Source organism: Mastomys coucha, unplaced genomic scaffold (genome assembly GCF_008632895.1).
Source record: "Mastomys coucha isolate ucsf_1 unplaced genomic scaffold, UCSF_Mcou_1 pScaffold21, whole genome shotgun sequence".
Classification (NCBI taxonomy): Eukaryota; Metazoa; Chordata; class Mammalia; order Rodentia; family Muridae; genus Mastomys; species Mastomys coucha.
Genome location: NW_022196904.1, coordinates 71,738,329 through 71,761,657, shown reverse-complemented (window position 1 = coordinate 71,761,657; position 23,329 = coordinate 71,738,329). Strand labels below are relative to the sequence as shown.

General features: G+C 47.1%; 1 protein-coding gene across 2 annotated transcripts in view; it reads left to right on the top strand.

The window, feature by feature from the left end:
- The first annotated feature begins 11,045 nt into the window (after positions 1-11,045).
- Positions 11,046-23,329, top strand: part of Homer2 (homer scaffold protein 2) — a 97,151-nt gene continuing 84,867 nt past the window's right edge. For both annotated transcript variants that reach the window (XM_031387187.1, XM_031387186.1), the window contains exon 1: positions 11,046-11,247. In XM_031387187.1, coding sequence (XP_031243047.1) covers positions 11,243-11,247 — 5 coding nt within the window. In that variant the 5' untranslated portion in view covers positions 11,046-11,242. The remainder of the gene's footprint in view (positions 11,248-23,329) is intronic.

Here is a 23,329-nt window from a genome sequence, read left to right as displayed (position 1 = left end):
GGATTCCATATACATGTTTACATGCTTGGACCACCCTAACATCTCCAGTCAAACAGCTCTGTGCACACATGATGCCAGGGGCTTCCAGGGCAGTTCTCATCTTGTTGATTCTGCTCTGGGGTACACCTCATGTGCTTACTACTACTGTTGCTGCTGCTGCTGCTGCTGCTGCTGCTACTGCTGCTGCTGTTGCTGCTGCTGCTACTACTACTACTACTACTACTACTACTACTACTACTACTACTCTACTACTATTTTGTTAATGACCTACTATTTGGTGCTAGTGCTCTGATAAAATACTGACCAACACCAATCTTCATCATATAAGTTACAGTCCTTCATTGAGAGAAGTCAGTGCAGGGATTCAAAGCTGGAAGCTGGAGGCAGGGACTGAAGCAGAGACCGAGAAGGAAAGCTGCTTACTGGCTTGCTCTCCATGCCTTGCTCTGCTTGCTTGCTTTCACAACTCAGGACTGCACTGCCCACAGTGGACTGGGCCCTCCCACAACAATCAATAATCTAAAAAAGTACTACAGACATGCCCACAGGCCATCTGAGGGAAGCAGTTCCTCAATTAAGGGTCCCTCTTCCCAAGAGATTCTAGTTGTGTCAAGCTGACAAAGAATAAGAACACAGCATGCAAAGTCATGGGTTTCATATTCTTCATAATGTCCATATTTCATGACCTTGTTTGTCTCCCCGTTTCCTTCTACCTCTCTCTCACTATTGCCAGTCCTTTTCTTCACCTCCAAATATCCCCACTTCTGTATTCATGTTGTATATGTTACATTTAGAATATAGTATGTTTACACATTTAGTATATAGCATGCTACATGTACTCTCACATATGTTCCTTCTTCTTTCTCCCTTAAGATCTCTTTCTCCTTGGGGCTGGAGAGATGGCTCAGCAGTTAAAAGCACTGGCTGCTCTTCCAGAGGTCGTGAGTTCAATTCCCAGCAACCACATGGTGGCTCACAACCATCTGTAATGAGATCTGATGCCCTCTTCTGCTGTGTCTGAAGACAGCCACAGTGTACTCATATAAATAAACAAAACCAAAGATCTCTTCCTCCCTGGCATAGTCCCGTTTTACTTTCATATCCTGATATGTATGAGCACATATATGTACACCATATAGTTTGAATATAAACTCCACACATGAGAAAACATGCAATATTTGTCCCAGTCTGATTTAGTCTGCTCAACATGATCCCCAGTTTCATCCATTTCCCTGAAAATGTGCTTTCACGCCTCTGTATGGTTGGCTGGACCCCCCACTGTGCATCTCATTCATCTGTTGATGGACACCAAGGCTGGTTCCATAGCTTAGGCTGGCCTCTTTGAACCCGATCCATCCCATTGAGTCCTAATTTACAAACAGGTGCTTAACTGTTCTGTTGCTGCCAACTAGATACAAGCAATCCATACAGCACCGGTGTCTCCTATAGAGAACAAACTGAATTTAGAATTTTTTTTTTTTTTACCCTGTGCCCACAGGAGGTATTTGCACTTGTTTAGCTTCACAGAATCATTTAGATTTTTTTGTTTCTTCTGCAGAGCCCTAAGTCTCAGGGTAGCTCAGCCAATGAGCTCGGGTATGCTCCTTTTTGTTCCCATCAACTTCCAAATGCCTGGAGCTCCAGGGCTTCCCTTTAGACACCAGTGGGCTTAGAGAAGGCTACACTTTGAAATCTGCTGGAATGAACGTTAGAGGATTACTAATGTCTAGACACCTGTCTGACCAGTTGTGCTCTGAGGGGATGGGGCTCTGGTGTGAGGAGTTTGTCAAAGGCTCCCCCGTTGAGTTTACTGTTTAGCCAAGGCTGAGCATAACCTGTTTGAAGCATCTATTTCCACTCCATCTGCCCAAGAGCCTCAGCACTGTGTCCACTCTCTTTAAGACCAGGAGTAGCCCAACTCTGAGCTCTGTCTTTCATCCCGGAATTTATCTGTATACTCTGTAGCTGGAACTGGGAAACAGATGTAACAGAACACTTACTCCTGCATTGGAGATGTTTTCGCCAACACCCCAAATCAATTATTCTTGATTTTCCTCTAGGTTTCTGATTTGTCTCAGTCTCAGACAATGGCTGTCTTGAGAAGCTGCCTGCACACCCCACCCCAGGTTGTTAAAGAGTCCATTCCCCTAACCGCAGTGATGGGCTCAGGGTTGGACCTGTGCCCAAGGCAGGTCACAGTGAAACCCAATTGTAACATTTGATTTGACCTGTATCTCTTGCTAGACTTGAACATGAGACTCAGAAGAGAGCTCTTCTGAGTACAGGGCCCAAATAGAAAAAAACAAACAAGCTTAACCCAGGGGAGGGATCCTGTCTTTGAGGACCAGAAGATGGTAGAGGCAATTCAGCTCCTGAAAGGAACAGGAAAGGTGACAGACAGCCTGTAGAACAGCTCAGGTGTCTGAGCAGCACCATCTGGATGCCTCTCTGCTCCTACAGGCACTTGCAGCTGGCTGGCTAGCGATGGTCATTTCTGTTTCCATCTCAGACAGTTGGATTCTGTCACTGAGGTCTAGTCTCTCAAGGTTGTGATGTTGTGAGAAACCAGCCCCTACCACAGCAGCTGCAACTTCCAGCCCTCTTCTGCTCATACCCGAATGAACTTCAAGCTGATGGAGACCCTTTCCCCCCCTTGCCTAGTTTTGACTGAAGCCCGTGTCTTGTAGGACTTTCTGGCAAGCTTCTATTGCCTCTAGTCTCTACCCTTTTAGAACGTTCTCTCCACTGATGCCAAGAGGACCCAAGACACAGATCTGAGTATGCTGTCTCCCTACATCAGAATGCCACTGGTATTCTTGTGGCAACCAATCAAGTTCAAACTTCTCACTTGACTCCTTTGCCACTTCCCACCATCCACCACTGAGCCAGTCCCATGGGCATTTCTGTCATCAATGTATGTATGTGTCCTTTCCAGTAATGCCCCTGTGTCCCTCTGCGTGCTGGCTTTCCCTCCCAAATGTCCTTTAAGACTGTACATTCCTTCTCTGTATCCTCTCTCATTCAGAGGAGTATCTCATGGAATTTATTTGTTCTCTTTGGCTGGCTAAGTTGTCTGAGGTCCCAGGCCTGCTCAGAATGGGTGCTCAGTAAAGATTAAGTAAATGGATAAACCCTATCAAGAAGTCTAGGAGTCTGCCAGCCTGGATGGACTTGGGAAAGATGTAGGACAGTAGGAACACTGAAGATTGTTCCTAGCTCATGTTTCTAAGGAAAAGTACTCAGCTAGTTAGGAAACTGAAGGGTTGGATGTTGGTGGTTCAATTTTATCTTCTATCACTTAGGAGAGACAGGCTACACACTCCTCTTTGGCCACCATGGAAAGTTCTCCATACAGGTGAGCAAGTCTGTGGCAGGAAGCCCCTGAGCTGCTTCCATTAAGGGAATGGCCTCCAGGATTCTCCAACTGACTCTAGGCAGTTTTAGCTTCTGAGATATAGCCAGCCTCAGTATGGAGTTCAGGATGACCTTGAATTCCTGATCCTCCTGCCTCTACTTCCCAGGTGTTGAGGTTACATACAAGTAACAGCTTCCTGTTAAAATGTTGATTATGACCATGTTAATTCAGTCACTAAGAAAACAGACCTGTTACCCTAGTTCACCCACTAGAGTCAATTTCAGTAATAAGGACTATGCTGTATTGAGAATGTAACACCAGGGACTGATCTAGGCACTTTCAAGTCATTATCTCATCTCCTCTTCCTGATGTCCAATGAAATAGCCACCCTTCAGAGATGAGTGAGGTGAGGCTAAGAGAGGGAAGACCTTGGGATGACCAGTGTCTGAGCCAGGACTCAATGCTGTGCCAGGTGCGAGATGCCTGTCCTTTTGCACAGTCCCTCTGCTGTGAAGCCGTTGCCCTGTCCATATGACTGTCACCATAGAGCAGCTGTAACCAGGATTACTTCATGAACTTTGTATCTTTAAATGCATTGTACATCTCGATAAGTCCTGTTGACTTTAGTTCTCTGTCTGAGATCCATCTTTCACCTCTAGATAAGGGATGGGGCGGAGCCTCTTTAACTGGTCTCTTAGCTTTCCACTTTTGTTTTCTAAGCCAACCTTCAGAGATTCTCTTTTTAGTATATTTTATTTATTTTTTGAGAATTTCATACATACACACAATGTGTTTGAGTTACATCCACCTCCCCTCTAACTCAGTCTAAGACTCTCAAGCTCCCTCCTAACTTCCGGTCCTTTTTATTTTTATTTTTTTCTCACTGAGTCACTTAGTGCTGCCTGCATTCACAAGGGTAAGGGGTATCCACCCACTAGACTCTGGTCACTAGAGCATGGACAAACGACCAGGGGCCCCATCTCTGAGGAAATCTGACGCTCCCTCCCCCAGAAGCTTGATCCCTTCTTGTCCCTTCTCCCAGGAGACAGAGTGACCTTTTAAAAATGAAAACCAGATCATGGCATTTCCAGCACATCAGTGGCTTCTCAGTGTGTTTGGATGAATCACAGATTCTCAGCCATGCCCCAGGTCCCACACACCTCCCTCTCCTGTCTGTGCTGTGCTAGACTTCCCTCCTAACCACGCTGGCTGACCCCTTCAAGGTTTTCACTCATCTACTTCTCCGTCAATCCAGAGCCTTTCCAGTTTTCTCTGCCTGGGACCTCTTAGGCCATACCCCTTCTGACTGAAGACTCTTAGTCTTCAAACTTCCTTTAAAGAGGCCATTCCTCACTAGCTTAGAGCCTTCAGTCACTCAGTCACAACTTTATATCTTAGTGGTCAGTTGGTTCAAGCATTCTTTGAAATCTTCTAGATCTGTGACAGAAGGACTGTGGTTTAATTTCCTCAGCACTGTGTCTCTAATCCCTATCATGGAGCCAGGCACATAGTAGGTGAACAATATTTGTTGAAGGAATGATTTTTTCTATTTTTACATGTATGGTCTAATAGCTTTTTAATGGTTTTTCATTAATTCATGACTCTAATAGGTTATTTGTTTCATATGCAATTGAGTGAATTGGACTATTTCATCATTGGAAACAATGTATCAGTCTCTGTATCAGTGACACCAGACACCCAGCTCACTAATGATAATGTTATAGCTATATGCTCCAGCTTAATTTTGCTGTTGAAAGAAAAGATAGATAGATAAATAGAGAGAGAGAAAGAGAGAGAGAGAGAGAGAGAGAGAGAGATTACAAGTTTCAAATCAATTTAGTAGGCTGTGAGCAGGGCTGCTTTTAGAGATGACCCAGAATGAAAACTGTTAGAATGTACTTGAGGTAAGAGGAGAAGAATTGATGTACATAAAACCATAGAGAGTAGAAATGTTGTAGTAAAATATATTTCTTACCTGGTTTCAGTTTAAAAAGCTTTGTTGACTTCAGTGGCTTGCTGTAGGAGTCATGCAAACATGTTTAAATGTGCAGGTATTCTCAATAAATTTCTTGTTCTAGCACTGCAGCTACATAACATATACAGGACTGATTGTGTGTGTGTGTGTGTGTGTGTGTGTGTGTGTGTATGTATGAGAGAGAGAGAGAGAGGGAGAGAGAGAGAGAGAGAGAGACAGACACAGAGAGGATGTATCAGAGGACAATTTATCAGAGTCAGCTCTCTTCTTCCACTGTATTCCAGGGATTGAACTCATATCCTCAGGAGTGGCAGAAAGTGCACTTACATGCTGAGATTTTTCATTATTCTATTTATATTTTTTAATAAATATTTCATTTCAGACAATTTTAGACTTTGGGGGAAAATTTTTAAAATAGTGTTAAAGCCAGACATGGTACCTACACCTTTAATCTCAGTACTTGGGAAGCAGAAACAGACAGATCTCCATGAGTTAGAGACCACATTGATCTACATATCAAGTTCCGGTACAGCCAGGGCTGCATAGTGAGATCATGTTTTAAAAACAAACAAACAAACAAAAACCATCAAAAATAGTATAGAGTATTCCCATAGTCCCTTCCCCTAGACACCCTCTTTTATTTATTGTTGTTTTTAAACATTTATTTACCTATATTTTATATGCATTAGTGTTTTGCCTGTATGTATGTCTTTGAGAGAATGTCCGATCTTGAATTATAGACAGTTGTGAGCTGCTATGGGAGTGCTGGGATTTGAACCCAGGTCCTCTGGAAGAGCAGTCAGTGCTCTTAACCGCACCTCTCCAGCCTTTGTTTTTGTTTTTAAGGCAGGGTCTTATTATGAAGCTCTGGCTGACTGGAAAACTTACTATGTAAGGCTGATTTTGAACTCAGATCTGTTTGCCTCTATCTCCTGAGTGCTTGGATTAAAGGAGTAAGGTATTGTGGCTGCCCAGTTTCCCCTTTTAACATCTTAGATTACTGTGAGATCTTTGTTATTTAACTAAGGGGTCAACAGGGCTACATTATTACCAAACTCTAGACTTTGTAAATTTTGGAGTTTTTAAAAAAGTTGTATATATTATTTGTGGGGGTAGGGAGACTTGCATGCCATGGTGTACACGGGAGGTCAGAACACGCATGGAATAGGTTCTCTCCTGTTTAAGTGTATCTGGAGATTGGATGTTAGTTGCCAGGTCTGTTTAGCAAGCACCTTACCCAGTGAGCCATCTAGACACCCCAAGGTTTAATCAGGTTTTCTCCTTTCAGGATCTAATCTAGATACCATATTGGTAGTTGCCATGTTCCATAGTGTCCTCTGGTCTTGGAAGTTCTCCCATCTTCTCTTGTGTGTGATGACCATGACAGCTTTGAGGATTGGTCGGGCATTTGCAAACGGTTTCTTATGCTAAGACTGCCTGACCCTCTTTGTCATACCCTCTCATAAGACGTATATAACATCCAGAAGACATCACTGGTGATGGTGACCTCGGCTCGTCTTGTGGTTAAGACAGCAGCTGCCAGGGGCTTTCACTATAGGGTAACTGTTTCATTTTCCATGTCCTATTCTTTGGATCAAGGCACTAAGATCTGCCTATCCTTACATGGATAGCTATGATGGTTTAAATCATCCAACATATACTTATTTTATACATCTCACTATTGTTGTATATTCTTTTTGGGGGGCAGAGGGAGTCAAAGTCTCACTCTTTAGCTCCGATTGGCCTGGATCTTCCTGCCTCTGCCTCTGAGTGGCTGGGATTGCAAGCACATGCCACCATGCCTGGAATGTCTGTATCCTTTGACGTGGTCCATACCAAATCAGGTTGGTTGGTATCTGTTTGTTCAGAGAGAGAACATCTCACAGCATAGCCCAAACTGATCTTGGATGTGCAGTGACCTTCCTTAACCTCCTTAGTGCTGGGAGTACAGATGGGATGCTGTCATCTGGGGCCATGTTCTTATTTTTTCAGAAAGACAAGATGCTTTGAGTGAAGCTGGCAAGGTGGCTCAGTGGGTAAAGTTCAATACCCAGAACTCCCAGTGGAAGGGAAGGACTTCCTAAAGCTGTCTACATGTGCACCATAGCATGTATATCTGCACTTGAACAAAGCATCCTCATACAATAAGCACTACTACTACTGTTAATAATGATCATAACTTTAAAGATGTCTCAGAGGCTCAACTTGTCTTTTTCCTGCCTCACATCTCCAGAAGCTAGGTCTTGAGAGCAAGACGCCAGAGAGCCATGGAGTTCTAGCTTGCTAGATACAGAATATGCATGGTGCTTCTTTGCCCAGGGGTTTTGGTAAGCTAGTGGGCACGAGGGAGCTGCTTTGTTTCCTTTTGTTGTGACAGCAGTAGTGGTGCTCAGGGCTTTAAGAATGCCAGGCAAGCACCCTACCAGTGAGCTACAACCCCATCCCTTCATTTCCTCATTTTACGGGCTTGGCTATAGCTTGCTGATGAGCTCCCCAAGCTTGTCTGATCTGGTCCAGTTAGAATGCAGAATCCTCAGCCCAAGATCTGTGCCTAGTGATCAGATCTGATACCCACACAGAATGACAAATGTTCCGAGTCCCTGAGCAGAGTTCTGAGGTGGTCAAAGTGTAGCCTCCAGCCTTCAAAAGCAGCACTTGCCCTGCTATTTCCAACTACGGCTTTGTCCTAACTCATTTTTTAAAAATCTCCCAACTCCTATGTTTATGGGTTTTTTTTCCTTATTCTTACAGTTTCTACTCCCTCCATTCCTCCATTCCTGACTTCCCCTCTTCCCCAGAGCCACCCCTCCTCCATTTTTCCTCAAGAAAAGAGCAGGCCTCCCAGGGATATCAACTGAACACAGCATAACCAGTTAAAATAGGACTAAGCACAAACCCTTATATCAAGGCTGGATGAGGCAACCCAGTAGGAGGACAAGGGTCCCAAGAGCAGGCAAAAGAATCAGAGATACACACACACACACACACACACACACACACACACACACACTGTTAGAAGTTCCACAAGAACACCAAGCTATACAATTATAATGTGTATGCAAACACCCTAGTTCAGACCCATACAGGATCTGATTGTCCCTCTAGTGTCTGTGAGCTCCATGATTCTGCGGGCTGTGTTCTCCTGCTGTGCTTGACCCTTTTGGCTCCTACACTCCTTCCTCCCCGTCTTCTTAGGGGTTCCCCTGGCTCTGCCTTTGGTTGTAATCTTTCTGTTTCTAATTTGACTTCTCCCCTATCTGTTCTCTCCTGCATGCTCCTAGGTGCCCTCGCTTCCTTAGACACCCTCCAGGTAAACCTTGCCCCAGCCTTTCCTGCCTGAGGCAAGACCTCTTCCCTTCTCCAGGACTAGTTCCTCTACTAGGCCCAGATCATATCCTCCCCTGCTTTCTCCAAGACTATGAATCTTTCTCAGCTTTGTCCCCACCACTGGCTCCTTTTACACCCAGTTAACTGGTCTATGTAGGCTCTCTTTAGCCTGGCCTCAGCCACAGAGGCACAGAGTCTCTTCATTTCAGCTTGCCCGAAATAACAGATTTCACCTGTCATCTCCATTGTCAATGAGGGCCACCGAGACCATAGGGAGCAGAGATGCTCCACAATAAACGTTTGCTGGCATTGGTGTCCACAGAAGGCCTCTTACAGGGAATTGAAATGCCCATCTCTTGGGAAGAGTCCAAGATGATGAAAGAGTGCTGGTAAAGACAACTCGAGAGAATGAAATGGAGTGTGAAGCCTTCAGTGAGAACTCTCTGGGAAGCTTTGGGCTGAAGGAGAGGAGGAGTGTAGCAGAGTCCACTTTCTCCACACCCCTCTTCTGGGAGTAGCTTGGAGAAGGTGAAGAAAGCACATCCTTTCCCAGACCTTGACTCTGATCCTCCCTTCCTCTCTCCCCTCCCTCAGAGCCTTCTATGCAGAGGACAGCCAGTTTAGCTGAAGAGCACCTGACCTCTGAGATGGTTCTGTCTCCCACTGGCTCTGAAGCAGCCAGTGTGATTCACCACCCCACCTGCACAGCCTCATTGCATCTTACCAAGGTGATGTGGGTGCACCCTGTCCATCTGAGGAGCAAAGAGGCCAGCCAGGGCTTGAGTACCACTTGTCTCCTTTACTCAGAGAATCTTGTCTCCCATACCCTTAGTGCTCAGTCGGTAGCTCCTGCTTTTGACCCCTCCTTCTGCTCGCTTCTTCCCTTCAGCACCATGGCACAGCCCTGGTCTTTGGAATTCAGCTTGTGTTAGAGGAACTTCCTCTGGGGCTGACTGTTCATTAGTCTTGGTTCTAAACAGAGTCACCTGTGTGCACAGACCCTGACCAATTTTGAGTAGATAGGGCTTGGTCTATTTACTTATTCATTCAACAAATATTGGTAGAAGACTTTGAATTCCCATTATAGGTAGTAGGGGTTACAACGATGGGCAAAAAAAGCCACGTCTTTCTAACAGTTTGCAGGTGTGTCTGGAATATTAAACCAATATTTTTACATGGGATACTACTAACAATAAGTGCAAGGAAGGAAAATGGACCCGAATAATGCCATCCATGGCCTTCGGTAAAGCCTCTAAGGGACGTGGCGGTTTAATGGAGATCTGAAGCACAAGTAGGAATGAAGAGGAGAAAATCTTCCCAGACAGAGAGAAGAGCACGTGGGAAGGCTGAGAGAATGGCCAGCTGGCTGGAGTGCAGAGAACAAGGGCAAAGCAAGAGGGCTGGAGGTGGTAGTGGACTGGCCAGGCTCATCCCAAGGAGAGGGGGTGGGGGGGAGCCACAGAGCAGCTTGTATTTCAGAAATGACTGACCGCCATTTAGAAATGGGGTGGGTGCTCTTGGGAGGAGAAGGAGCTAGCTAGCCTGTCACAGTTGCCCAAAGGGAAATGAAGGCAGGGGCAGGGTGGTGGCCATATTCCAGTGGCTTGTCCTGTACTCCCCCTCCCAGTCCCTGTCCAGAGGTGCCAGGCTTGTGTGGGCAATGTGCATTCAGCAGAAGACAATCCCGTGGAAGGCCCAGCGTGGGTTGATGCTTAGGTTGGCTCCAGTGCTGGACTTTGGTAGGGAATCACAGCCAAGCTTAACGAAGCCTCTCAAATTTTGCCAACTCGCTATGCTGAGGGAGTGCAATTCTGTCTTTACCCAGGGAAGAGTTTAGGGTACCTGCTTTGGGTTACAGGATCCTCCCTGCCATGTTAGCCTCCAGGACTTTAAAGGCCACTCAGCCAGACAGGTGGGCAGGAAGAGGAAGGTGGGCTTTAAAGGGGGTTGGGGGTGGGAAGCAAGTCTTGGTCCTGCCCATCTCAGACTCTGGGGATCTGAGCTCTAATCTGATCTGAGTCTGTGACCTTGGTCACATCATTTCTCCTCCCTGGGGGGCTTCGGTTCCCTCGTCTGCAAACTAAAGGTGGCCAAAAGAAGTCCCTACCAGCTGCGACTTCAGGTCCAGCAGGCGGGACATCCCGCCGGAGGCGCAGTGCCAAGCCTGACAGGGCGCGCGAGTGCGGGGTCGACTCAGGAGAGGAGGGGGCTGCGGGAAGAAGCGGCGACTGCGCGGCAGCGCGGGGGACGCTGCACACGCGGCCGCGCCCCCAGCTCCAGGCGGGCGGCGGCGGCGGCCCGGGGGCCACGAGGTTACGTAAGGAGCGGGCGGGAGGGACCGGCGGCTCCGCCCGAGCGCGGCCGCCCAGCCCCCGGCCGCCCAGCCCCCGCCCTCCCGCCCGCCCGCGCCTGGCGGCGGCCCCGACACCGGCAGAGCAGCCGCGCAGCCGGCGGAATGGAGCGGCGCCGGGGCTGAGCCGGGCGCACTCGGGCCGCCGCATGTGCCGCGCCGGGAGCAGCTGCCTAGCGGGCGGAGAGCGAACGCCAGGGGCCCCGTCGGAGCGGCCGCAGGAACAGCGCCGGAGATGGGGTGAGTGAGCTCCAGGAGCGCCCGCGAGGGGCTACGGGCCGCCGGTCGCGTGCTGCCGCGGGAGCTCCGGGCCCCCCGGCCTGGGCGCGGACTTTGCGCCCGGAGCCCACGGCCCTTCCCGTCTCAGCTAGCCGGGCGCAGAGACACCTGGCGGGGACCCGCACCGGGGCTGGTCTCCGCGCCTCGGCCATTCCGCGGTCTCCTTGCCCCTAGCGCGAGCAACTCCAGGGCCTGGGTTTGTGAGTGTGAAAAGCAGTTCTTCACGGCTGCATTTACAGCCAGCGACATGGAAATCGAAGTTTTCCTGGAAAGGAAACACACCCAATAATAACCCTTCGGCATAGGAATAGTGGACTTGTAGGCAGCGTTGAGATGGCTGGGGACGGTGACAATCTGTTAGGAACCTAGGTGAGGCTCCAGATGCTTGGGAGGGAAGTTGGAGCACTCAGTTGAAGTGACTAATGCTTCTGAGTATATAAAGTAATTTTAAAAGCAGGATTGATTTCTCTTCGGCGTCTCTCTGAGCAGTAGGCGCTGTGAGTCAGGAGCCACTGTGCTAATAACACAGTAACTCTACATCTGCTCACCGATGTGAGCGCGCACTCATGGTGTTTCCTCTCTATGCAGCGGATGGTTTCTGTGCTTGCTCTCCCCAAGAGGAAACTGAGGCCGGAGTCGTTTGGAGACGTCACCCAGCTTGTACAGCTTATACATTTGTAAAAGGGGGAACACCTAGTGTGTGGTTGCTCATGGGCAGAAGCTAGGCCACTGCCTGACTGGCCATGAGGATGGTTAAGGGATCCAGAGGTCTGAAATCTCTGTCCTCTGCTGCTGAGCCTAGTGTTCTTCGAACAGCCTTGCGTGGGACCCGGGGCCCTCTGCTGTGTAGGTCTAGAGAACTTGCTTCCCTTTGGGGATGGGTGCCGTGGGAAGAGTCACGATTGCCCTGGTGGCCTGACCAGTCCCTATGGGTCAGTGGCTTTACTGTGCTTAGCTCCAGACAAGCCTCTGAAGTGACTTTCTCTGTGGAGCTGTAGAGTTTTGGAGGGAGCAGAGGCAAGCAAGGTACAGCTCGGGGAAGGAGAGCAGATGGCTGTGGACTACAGGAAGGAACATGGGGGACCGAAGTTTGCTTAGGAGTATTGATGCCTATCCAAGAGACTTATGTTGGACAACTGGGAGGCCAGTGATAATCAGTCATCCCATCCAGAAGGCAGGTTTTTGTAACATTTTCAGCCATCTTTCGGCAGATATGAAAGGACTGATCTTTGAGCAGCAGGAATCTTTGAGACGCTCAGGTTTCATACTTAAACTAACTCCTTTGGGAAGGAGTTAGTAAATGTAGGTCTCAAGATGGAAGGTAAAAGGACCTGGTAATTTTTTTTTTTTTTTAGGACCTGGTAATTTTAACTCTTCCTCTGCCCCTCCCTCTCGGGTGACACAAAATCAGCGAGCCCACTTGCAAATCAGAAACAAATATTGAAACTCTGTGGTTAAAATAGGTCTGTGAGAATGAAAACGTTTACTCATAAAAGCTCAAAGAAAATACCAGAAAAGAATTTTTGTTTGTGTGAAAGCAGGGAGGAGTAGCTTGGGTATTTTGTTTAAACGCAGAACATGTCTTTCATGTAATTTTAACATCATTCAATAAGTGGGTATTACTCACTCCTTGTAGCTAATGGCTGATTTGTAGCTCTTACCTCTCCCTGCCATTTTACCATATATTTTCTTCTGTAGTTTATGTGACTGTACAAGCATGGTTGTAAATTAAGATGGAGCTAAAGGCTGGATAAACAGTTTAGACGGAGGAGGTGGATGGAGGGAGCCATTCTAATAAAGAATAGAAGTATGGCCATCCTTTCTGAGAGTTGTATAGGATGAGCATGGGAGGGAAGTGCCAATGAGAGCAGCCTGTGGCAGACCTGGCTACAGTTTTGTCAGACCTCCTCAAGGCTCTACATTATAGACAGTATAGACAGACGAGACAAGGGTTTAAGGAAATAAATCCCAACTGCCTGAGTTTCCTTTCTCCATTGAGACTATATTCCCCCTGAGGTGTTTTACTACCCTTTTCCTCCTGTGAAGCCTTCTGCATTAAGTATGTGCTATCTCTAGTGTTTGCTCTAGTTATCTCTAGTGTTTCCCCAAGGCAGTTATTTTCACCTGGCTCCTTTCAGATGTTGCTCGCCCTTTCTGTGCATACTCCTATCTCTTCTTTCTTGGACCAAGTAGCTGTCACAGACCAAAGGAACCTCTCCCTCCATCTTCCTACCGCAAGAATGTAGCGTGTAGTAAGAATTTTGGTTTCTTAGAAAACAGAACAAAACAGAGAGATAGTATAAGAATGTTTTCGTTTGAATCCCAGGCATGGGATATGGGGCTGCTTCAGATGGTTCGCAGCATCTGATTATGATTTGCCTCATGCTCTGGCAGGGGTGTGATTTTGCCAGCCATAGATAGTCTCTGAGATTGTGTGACATTTGCCATTCTGGGGATTTTTCAGAGGGACCCCAGGAGGGTGGGTTGTTGGTTAGTTGCAGATTGTTAAGTAGTCATGTGCAAAGAAGAAACAACAAGAAGAAATTAGATATTCAGATGGTGAGGATCAAACTTGCCCCCAAGGAACTTGATGTTCCTAACCATCAGGAAGTAGTCTAACGATAACACTACCCCGTTTTCCCTCTACCCTTCTTTCTCTCCTAATTAGTGTTAGGAAAGGTGGAAAAAGGATGGAGAAGAGTGGAAAAAGAAGAACCCACAGAGGAGCCAAAGTCCCGGTATAGTAGCTGCCATTCTCTTTCAGCCTGTTTGCTGAATGCCCAACAGCTCTCTCCTGATGCAGACTCTACTCAGACCCTTTCACCCATTGATGACTGACCTGGCCATCCTTTGCTATACATATGCTGCTGGAGCCATGAGTTCCCCCATGTGTACTCTTTGGTTGGAGTTTTAGTCCCTGGGAGCTCTGAGGGTACTAGTTAGAAAGAGTGAAGGCCTATGCTAATCCACTTGTCCCTTGAGCTCTTGCTGTTGCTGCTGGTGTTCACCTTCCCCCTGTTGACCCACCCATCAGTGGCCCCACTGCCTTTCTGATAATTCACCAAGAGTCATCCCTGGTTCCTCCTCGTCCCCCCATCCCATATCCAGGCTGCCATTGGCCCTATGAGTTCTACTTCTCAAATAGGTCTGGAGCATGCTGACTCTCTGTAACCACAGTGCTGGCTGTAGTCCTGCCTTCCTTTTGGAAGGGTAAACTTTTCAACCCACCCCCAGCTTCCACACTGGGTTACTGCCAGTCTAGTCTTTCCCTAGGAGCCAAGTGACTGGCTTTTAAGATTGCAAATCAGATCTTGTCACTCTCCTGTCTCAACACCCTTCAGCGGACAAAGGCTTGAGCCTCTACCTTATCTCCAGTGTTACGAGTCACTCTGCAGGGCCACCTACTACATTCTGAAGATTCCTGGCCTCCTATATGGAGGACCCCTCCATCCACCTCCTCCCACCCTTCCTAAGGACCACTTTCTTTCTCCCTTTCAACATCAGTACAGGAGCACATTCTAGTTCACTGATGTCTGATAGAACTCTCTGCAATGCTGGGAATGTGCTAATGCGTATTCCTGGGGCCTTTGGATGCCCAAAGTCCTTGTACCCTGGCTTTGCAGACATCCTCTGCCTTCTTAGGATCAGTCTTTCCAGCCACCACTCCCAGAGGACTGGTTCCCAGGACTCTCATCCAGCCCCGCCTGCGTAGCCTGCAGTCTCTTGCCATAACACAGCTGTCATTACCTGGGCTTTGTTGACTCATTTATACTTCATCATCCTTAACCGTTCCATGAAGAAGGGACCCACCTTTTCACCATTGTACTCAACATGTGGCACAGTGGCCTCACAGGCCTGCCATACATATATTTTATGGTTGGGTTACTGTCTGCACAGTGGGAGCCTCACTTGGATGCCAGCTGGAAAGGGTTGATGCTTTTCAGTCCTTTTCGGTCCTCCTATATGATTTTCTTAAGTGAGGAGTCACAAAAGTCAAGAGAGAGAGGGATGACTTGGATACAGTTTTGGTTTAATGCTAAAGCGGGCCATTTGGTTTTTATTGTGATGTGAGTTAATTTTCAGGCCCGGTGCTGTCACTCCAGTAACGGATCTATCAATCATCGTCTTACCATCTATAAAAGGCCAACAGAAAAGGCAGCTTGTCAGCTGTTGTGACTTTAGCTGATTTTGTCTGTGTTTACAAATAAGATCTACTGTTCCACTGGCTGCCTGCATTTCGCACTTGCTTGCTTTGTTCAGCCACGGGTTACTCACAGTGGACAAATGCCACCGTCACCAGATACGGCTGCTTTTCTGTGATCTATACTGCTTAACTTTCTTCTGATGTACTTTCCACCTCGGAACCACACTGCGCTCTTTTACAAGTTATGGGGCTTCACTTCTGGTTCTGAGTTAACCAGAAGGGCTGGAAAGTCAGCTCACTGGTTAAGAGTCCTGGCCACTCTTCCAGAGAATACAGATTTAATTCCTCGTGCCCACATGGCAGCTCACATTCATCAGTCCTGGATCCATCACCCTCTTCTAGCCTCCATGGGCACCAGGCACACACTGGTGCACAGATGCACATGCAGACAAAACACCCATCACAAAAAATTAAATTGAAAAATATTTTAAAATAAGCTTACTTTCTCCTGGCCCCCCCTTTGTGTGTGTGTGTTTGTTTGTTTTTTATTTTGTTGTTGTTCAACTTCATAAGGTTAATTTGAACCCTTCATCTGTGAGACATTTGTCCAGTGCTATTTGGGACCCAAATATGAGCAGAGCCTCTAGTTAATTTCTGCTTCTGTGGAGTTTTGCATATTTAAAAAGGGAGATAAGCCACATATGCTGGTGCTTGCTTTGTGCTTACAAACAAAATGTTATCCTCTGAAGGGTATAAAAGGTGATGCGGGGATGCCCATACATTTGGGGAATCTAAGGAAGCTGTCTCCCTGGAGCGGTACCAAAAGACTCTTGGCATTCAGGATTACTCTAGTTCATTTAAATAGCAATCTCCTTCAGTATCTGTATTGGGAAAAGACAGAGATTGGAAGGAACTAGATGCCAAGTGCATAGATATCAGCCAAATACGTAAACAGGTATGGGTAAATATTCTTTGGATTGTTTTTGTTTTATTTATAAACTTCAGCTTATTAGACACTCTCAAAGGTAAGGGGATGGGCTCAAAGATGCTGTGGCAGAAGAGATTCTAGATAGTCAGTTGGAAGGCCTTGCTGAGAAGGGGGCTTACAGGCTCAAAGGAAGCAAAGCAAGCCCCAGAGGGAGCTGATAGAAGAGTATTCTCAGTAGAGTCAACAGCAAGTGCAAAGGCTCTGAGACAGGGGCATGCCCAGCATGTTAGTGAGCAGTGAAGAAGGCCTAGGGCTAGAGTAAGGCGAGAGGAAGAGTGGTGAAGAGGTCAGCAGGTAACAGGGGCTGGACCAAGTGTCTGGGTCACTTCTATTTTGGGAAATACCATCATGCATGCTGGAAGCTTCTTGCCGTTCTTAGCCTCGAGGGTGATTAGGACTGAGTCGAGGTCCCATCTGTAGCTTGCACACAGTCCTCTGAAGAAGGACTTGGAGCAGAGCAGTTGTTTTGCCTTTCTTAGGACTCAGTGGGGTGGACTTTACCATGTTCTTCTGTAATACTTCAGTCAAATGTGTGGTCATTCTTGACACCCTCGCCCCCCGCCCCCCGAGCTCATTCATTGTGTTCTTCCTAGCTCAGTCTTCTGGTGTGTGTGTGTGTGTGTGTGTGTGTGTGTGTGTGTGTCTGTCTGTCTGTCTGTCTGTCTGTCTGTCGGTCGGTTGGTCTCTTATGGTTTGAGACAGTGTCTTACTAAATCCTGAACTCACCATTGCAGTTAGTTTGGCTGGCCAGTGGACCCCTGAAGTCCACCCATCTCCCCATGCACATTGCAGACGTGTCACTACTTGGGATCTGAACTCAGGTCCTCATTGCCCTTGCAACAGCACTCTCCCACTTGCCACCTCCATAGCCGCTAACAGTTTTACAGCCCGGTCCTTGCCCTTGGATTGCCTCCACCCTTTCTCATCTACTATTTGTTTTTTGTTCTTGTTTGTCAACAAAATGAAAATAGCTTTGCTGCTTGTCCTAATTATAAAAATATTGTATGTTCGTATCAAGGAGTAAGAGTGAAGAAGGAAGCGAACAATGACTTTACAGCCGGTGTCTCCGGGCTAACCTTCCCAGCAGTTGGTTACCAGCCTTCGCAGACTCTAGCTGTGTGTATGACTGTGTGTCTAGATGTATGTCTACAAAAGGAAATATATTTTTTAACAAGATGAAATCATTCTACATATCTGTTTTCTAACATAATTTTTACAATCAAAAAAAAAAAAAGTCTTGAGTGGATATCTTCTCCTGTCAGTAATTATAAAAATACATCATTTAAATCTACACCTAATTCTAAGTTGTCATTTTGCCAAATCTGATACATTTTTTTTTGTAAGCCTGCTAAGAGCAAGGCAGAGTATTTTTAAAATATCTTTCCAACAGTTCCTTAAGGCAGTGGTTGGCTTTAAATGAATTACCAGGAAAAAAAAGAATGGCAGAAGAGCCCAAGATCACAATTAGAGTTGGGTAATTTGGGGAGCCTGTGTAATTTTGGGTGAGTCACTGCTTCTTAGTGAACCGTGGTGAGAACATTAAGGACTCGTCTATCGTCGTTGCTAAGGGTGGGTGGTGGACGGAGACCCAGTGTTCTTCCTCATTTAGAAATACAGGGCAAAATAATTCTGCCGTAAGACAGGATAGTTCTTTGGGAGCAAAAGCACCGGTGTCCCATTTAGAAATCCTCTTTGTGCTTCAAAGTACTGTTGTCCTTCTTCTCTTCAAAGAAAATTCCCCTGAGGAGAGGACTGACAGGGTGTACATGCAGAAGGGCATTACATTCCTTGCTTTAGGTATAAGACAATTTTTTAAACATAAAAAAACAAGCACCAGGGCTGGGGTGTAGCCCGGTGATAGAATACTTGCCTAGGATGCTCAAGGCCTGGGTACCATCTCTAGTATCACAGAACACACATACGTACACAAGAATACACAGGTGAACTCAACAATGTTTCCTCAGACCATTGAAAACTTCCAGAGGATGGCTTTCCCGTTGGCTAGTTGGGTGGGCACAGAAACTTATCATTTGACCAGAAAAGAACTTCCTTCCACTCTGTCAAATGTGAAGCAAAGAGCATCACACAGTGTGTTTACAATAGAGAAAAGGGTTCTTAGAGCACCAGAGTCCCTGGGGTATGATCCCTGACCTCATAGGGCTTCAGAGTTTTGCTTAATGAATTGAGCAGAGAGATGTGTGATGAGGAGCTGGAGCAGGAAGCTCCATGTGCTGCTGTTGACTCCCCGGCCTCACAAGCGCTGCTCTACTGTGTTCCTGCATCTTCTAGGTATTGGGTGCAAGCGCTCCCAGGCATATTTATAAGTTTGGAGGTGAGAGTTGGCATTACGCACACGTCTCCGAGAGCGGTGCGTTCTGTGTGGGACGAGGCAGGATGGAAGCCTCTTTGAAAGCACAACGAAGTCTCCAGATCTTCTGCCACCAAGGTGCTGTTAGTCATATGGTATCATTCTGGTAGAAATTATTTAAATTATATTTCAAATTAGCTTGTTAGAATAAAAATACTCTTGTGGGGAACACATTTAGACATTTTTGTCAAAGACTAAAGAGATTTTTTCTTCAACAACGTTTTTATTCACAAACATGATAGTCTTCTTATTATTCCTCAGAGAAATTAGAGAACATGGACTCTCTGCCTGAAGAAACCCTTTGGTACCTACATGGGTGCCTCCTGGCTGCAGGAAGGCTGTTGAGCTTGCTTCCCACTCTGCTGGGAGTCAGGCTCAGGCAGGCTCTGCTGTTTGCCCTTCCTGGAAGCATGGGTCTGGATCCCACGAGAGAGTAGCTGAGCCTAGCCCAGCCCCTTGGTAGCTCTGAGGTATCCTGTCTGGGTCATGGGGTAGGGCAGTCCATGGGGACCTAATTAGTGAGGAACACTGCAGACCCCGATGCCTGCGCTTTGGAGCCCTTCTGGGATCTTTAATTGGGAGAGTGTTTAATTGGAGTTGTTCAGATAAGTGGAGAAAAGAGAGTTGCTTTGGCTTCTGTTGTCCTGGGAGAGAAGAGTAACTGAGAAGGTCCTTGGGGGAAAAGGGACGCAGCCTGTTCCAGGATGTTCCAAGGGGCAGGATAAGAAGCTGTTGACGAAGGTGCCATCAAGTCATATTTTAGCTCATTTGGTGTGAAGAAGTGGTCTTTGCCTCCTCCGGGTGGACTGTCTCACCAGCTGGCAAGTGTGTCCTGCTGGGATGTCAGTGGAGCTAGAGTGGGCCAATCCCCAGCCCCTTCCTGGTTAAGAGCAGGGACAGGTTACTGAATCTCTCAGATTCAACTGTGACAGTGGGGATGCCCTCAAGAACGAAATGAACGCAAACCCCACCACTGTCTCATCCACTGAGCTTCCATGTGTCCAAGCTAAGCACATAAGGAAGACCCCTCCAGCCCCAGGGAGATTCCCACGTGCATGTTTGTCTCCTGGAGGGGGCCTTGGCTCCATTCTCAGACTCACATGAGCTCGTCTACACCACCTCTGCCCTCTTCTCTTTCTGCTTCCTTCGTTTCTTCCCTGGACTGTGGCTCTTTTATTAAGGCAGTGGTTCTCAACGTTTCATAGGAGTGACCTCAGACCATGGGAAAACAGATATTTACATTACAACTCATAGCAATAACAAAATTATAGTTACGAAGTAGCATATGGTTGGGGGTGTGGTCACCACAACATGAGGAACTGTATGAAAGGGTCGAAGCAGTAGGAAGGGTGAGAACCACTGTGTAAGGCCTTTCTTCCTAATCCCTTAACTCTCCATGCCACCCTCCAACACTGGCTCTAAAATAACTTCCCTAAGATATTTATTCTTTCCTACAAAATGGAAGCTATTCCCTCACTGCTGCAGACTGAAGTCCAAGGATCACGTATGTCCGCCTTCCACCCTTATCTTCCACAGCCATCTTCTCTCTTAACCAACACACTGTCCAGGTCAGGCATCACTCTGGCATCAGGACTAACCGCTCCCTGACCATCTGAGCCATTTAACAGGTGAAATAGTGCGTTTGAGGCTAGGGGGTAGCTCAGTGGGATGAGATGGGAGGGAGAGAGGGAGGGATCTGAAGGCTGTTCCCTTTCAGTTTGAACCAAGGATTATCTAGGAGCTAGGGGTTAGAACAAGAAGAAAGGGAATGAGCTGATCAGCTGCTGTTGTAGATTTGGCAGGGAGTTAGCTGAAGCAAATACAGAGTTATCACCAGCCTTCAGATGTCTCTTGAAGAATCCAGAAGATTTTTTTAAAGGTGGCTACAGTGAGGAGCAGAGGCAGGCAGCCCTAGATTCTGTGGTCAGTGACAGTGGTCACTCTGAGCAGATTCTGAGAGTCTTGCCATCCATAGGTAGGGGACCCCATATGAGTAAGGGGCTCCATCCTATAGCTCACCTCTCTGCCCTTGTACCACACAGTAGCATTGTCTCCTTAATATTCTTCCAGATTTTCTCTTGTTAAAAAAAGTGCATTAAAATTCTCACCAGCATGACCTCTCTGAGTAATGAGATCTGTAAGTTTATTAACCTCTGTGAGAAGTGGATTTCCTTGCTCCATGGGAGCGGATAATCTCCTAGAGGAAGTGAACATTAGTGCACAGACCTGAAGGGTTAGCTGAGACGGGAAATGGTGTGGGGGTGGCTATGGTGTATCTCCATACCTTATGTGACTTAGCATGTGGCCCATGGAAGATGGACTCGTGCATTGCCACGTTGCTGTCTCTCAGGTCACTTAGACACTAGTGAAACAATACTATAACAAACCCTTGTTTCTTCCAGCAATGCCAGTTCTTGGGCATGGGAGAGAGGGTGGGGATGGGGAGTGTTGAGTTGTGAGTAGACAGAACTCTCTAGGTGGCATACCATTCACAGAGGCCTGGCCGACCATGTTGAGACATCCTCTGTTCCACTGGTGATGGCCTTCAAATCTGCATTTGTGTGGGTACTTGACCTAAGCTGCTTGGGCGGCATCTGGACAAGCAGCGATGACTCATGACTCCAGCCTCATTAATTTGACATTTCCAGTATGTTTCACCTAGCCCAACCTTCCCGTCCTCTCTGTACCCTGCCATACTTTGTGCCCCTCTGCAACGTTCATCACATTAAAAATTTCATTATCATTTGAAGCTGTGTCCCCAGTGTCATAATCTGGCATGATAGCATCCACGCTAACCAAGCCAGTACCCTCTAATAGAAACATTATAGCCATCTTGGTAATTATACATTTTCCAATGTCCCATCAAGAAAAGAAGAGACAGATGAAGCTAAAATCTTGATGTATTTTAATCCACCATGTCCAGAATACTATTCCAACAGGGAAACAGTGGTATGTAAAACAGATATGACCCCTGTCTATCTGGGATTTGCATTTTAGGAAGTGAGACAGACTTTGCTTGCTCTTGTGAGCAGCCCCTCACCCCCAAATACATCCTATAAATGAATCCACCAGCAAAATCTCTGCAAGTTGACCCCAAGGGGATTGACTCAAAGGCTGACCAACTTCAGTATGTGTGCATAGGAGATGCGCCCCTGAAGCAGCCACTGCATGTGAAGCAGCAAGCAAAGTGTCTTGGGTAGAAGGAGAAGCAGGTGCACAGACCAAGAGTGGAGAGAGCTGTCCTGGGTGCTTTAAAAACTGACGTCAGACCATCATGGCGGGATCTAGGCAGAGGAAGGAAGGAACCCAGGCTGGGGGTGGAGAAGGTCAGGTCCAAAGCAGGTGTTGACTGTGGAAAGTGGCAGGGACCCAGGTGTGATGAGACTGAAGAAAGGAAGATGAAGGTGCTAGCTGTCAAGCCTGACAACCTGAGCTTAAACCCTGAAACCCATCTGAAGGGAGAAGAGAAGTGACTCCTGCAGATTGTCTGTCTGTCCATCCATCCATCCATCCATCCATCCATCCATCCATCCAATCAATATCTCTCTTTGTCTTCCCCTCTCTCCTGTGTGTGACCTGAGTGATATTGAAGGCCTGTGACAAGATCCTTACTAAGTTCCAAGACAATGGCAGCTGTTCTCTGTGGAAAATGAAGGGACAAAGCTGAGGCAGGGTGACTCTGTAGGTCAGAGTGAATGCTGAGGCCGGATGGTCATGTAGGAAAGTCTTATTTCCATACATGGTTTGCTAGAAGTTTCACCAGATGACATGTGGCAAATGGAGTCCAGAAGAGAGAGGAAGTAAAGGACTTTGACACGTGATGCTAGTAGAAGTGAAGGATCCTGGAGGAGGAAGCATTAGGAGGGAGGGGCAGAAGCCAAGTTCAGTACCAGCATGTTCTCTTCAGGAGCATGGGTACAACTGAGAAGGAAGCAGTTGATTATAGCACTGAGAAGCTAAAGGAAAAAGAGGACAGGAATGAGCCTGAAGCACCCATTCTTTTTTGGGCAGCCAGATAAGGTAGCAAAGAAAATGGAGGAGTAGTTGCCTGGGAAGGAGAAACTTAAGAGTAGCAGATGGTGGGAAACATGGCAAGAAGGATTTTTGGCATCTCAGTGAGCTCCAGAGAGGTGGCATGGCCGCTGCTGGACCAGACCTAGGTCAGTGTCAAGGCAGGGGTAGGAGCCAGGGGGACTGGAAGGCACACGGAAAGCAGGGAAGGAGAGTTATGGGGACTTCTGTTCTGAAGTTGGCCTTAAGAGGGCAAGAAATCAAGTGGTAGCTGAGGCTGAAGGGAAAGGTAGGAGGTTTTGAATATAAGGGAGCTCCAATGAGTGTAGCTGTAGAATGGAGTGGTTGCTACCAGGGAAGACAGGTGACAGAGAAGCCCCATCCTTGAGATGTCGAGAAGATTGGTTCAGAGCAACAGGGAAGGGCTGTGCCTTGACAAGCAAAGGAGACCTCTCTCTTTCTCTGAAAAGGAGGCTACTGTGGGGCTTGGGTGTGGTGGGAAGATCCTGGAGTCCCGTGCCTCCTGCCCTTG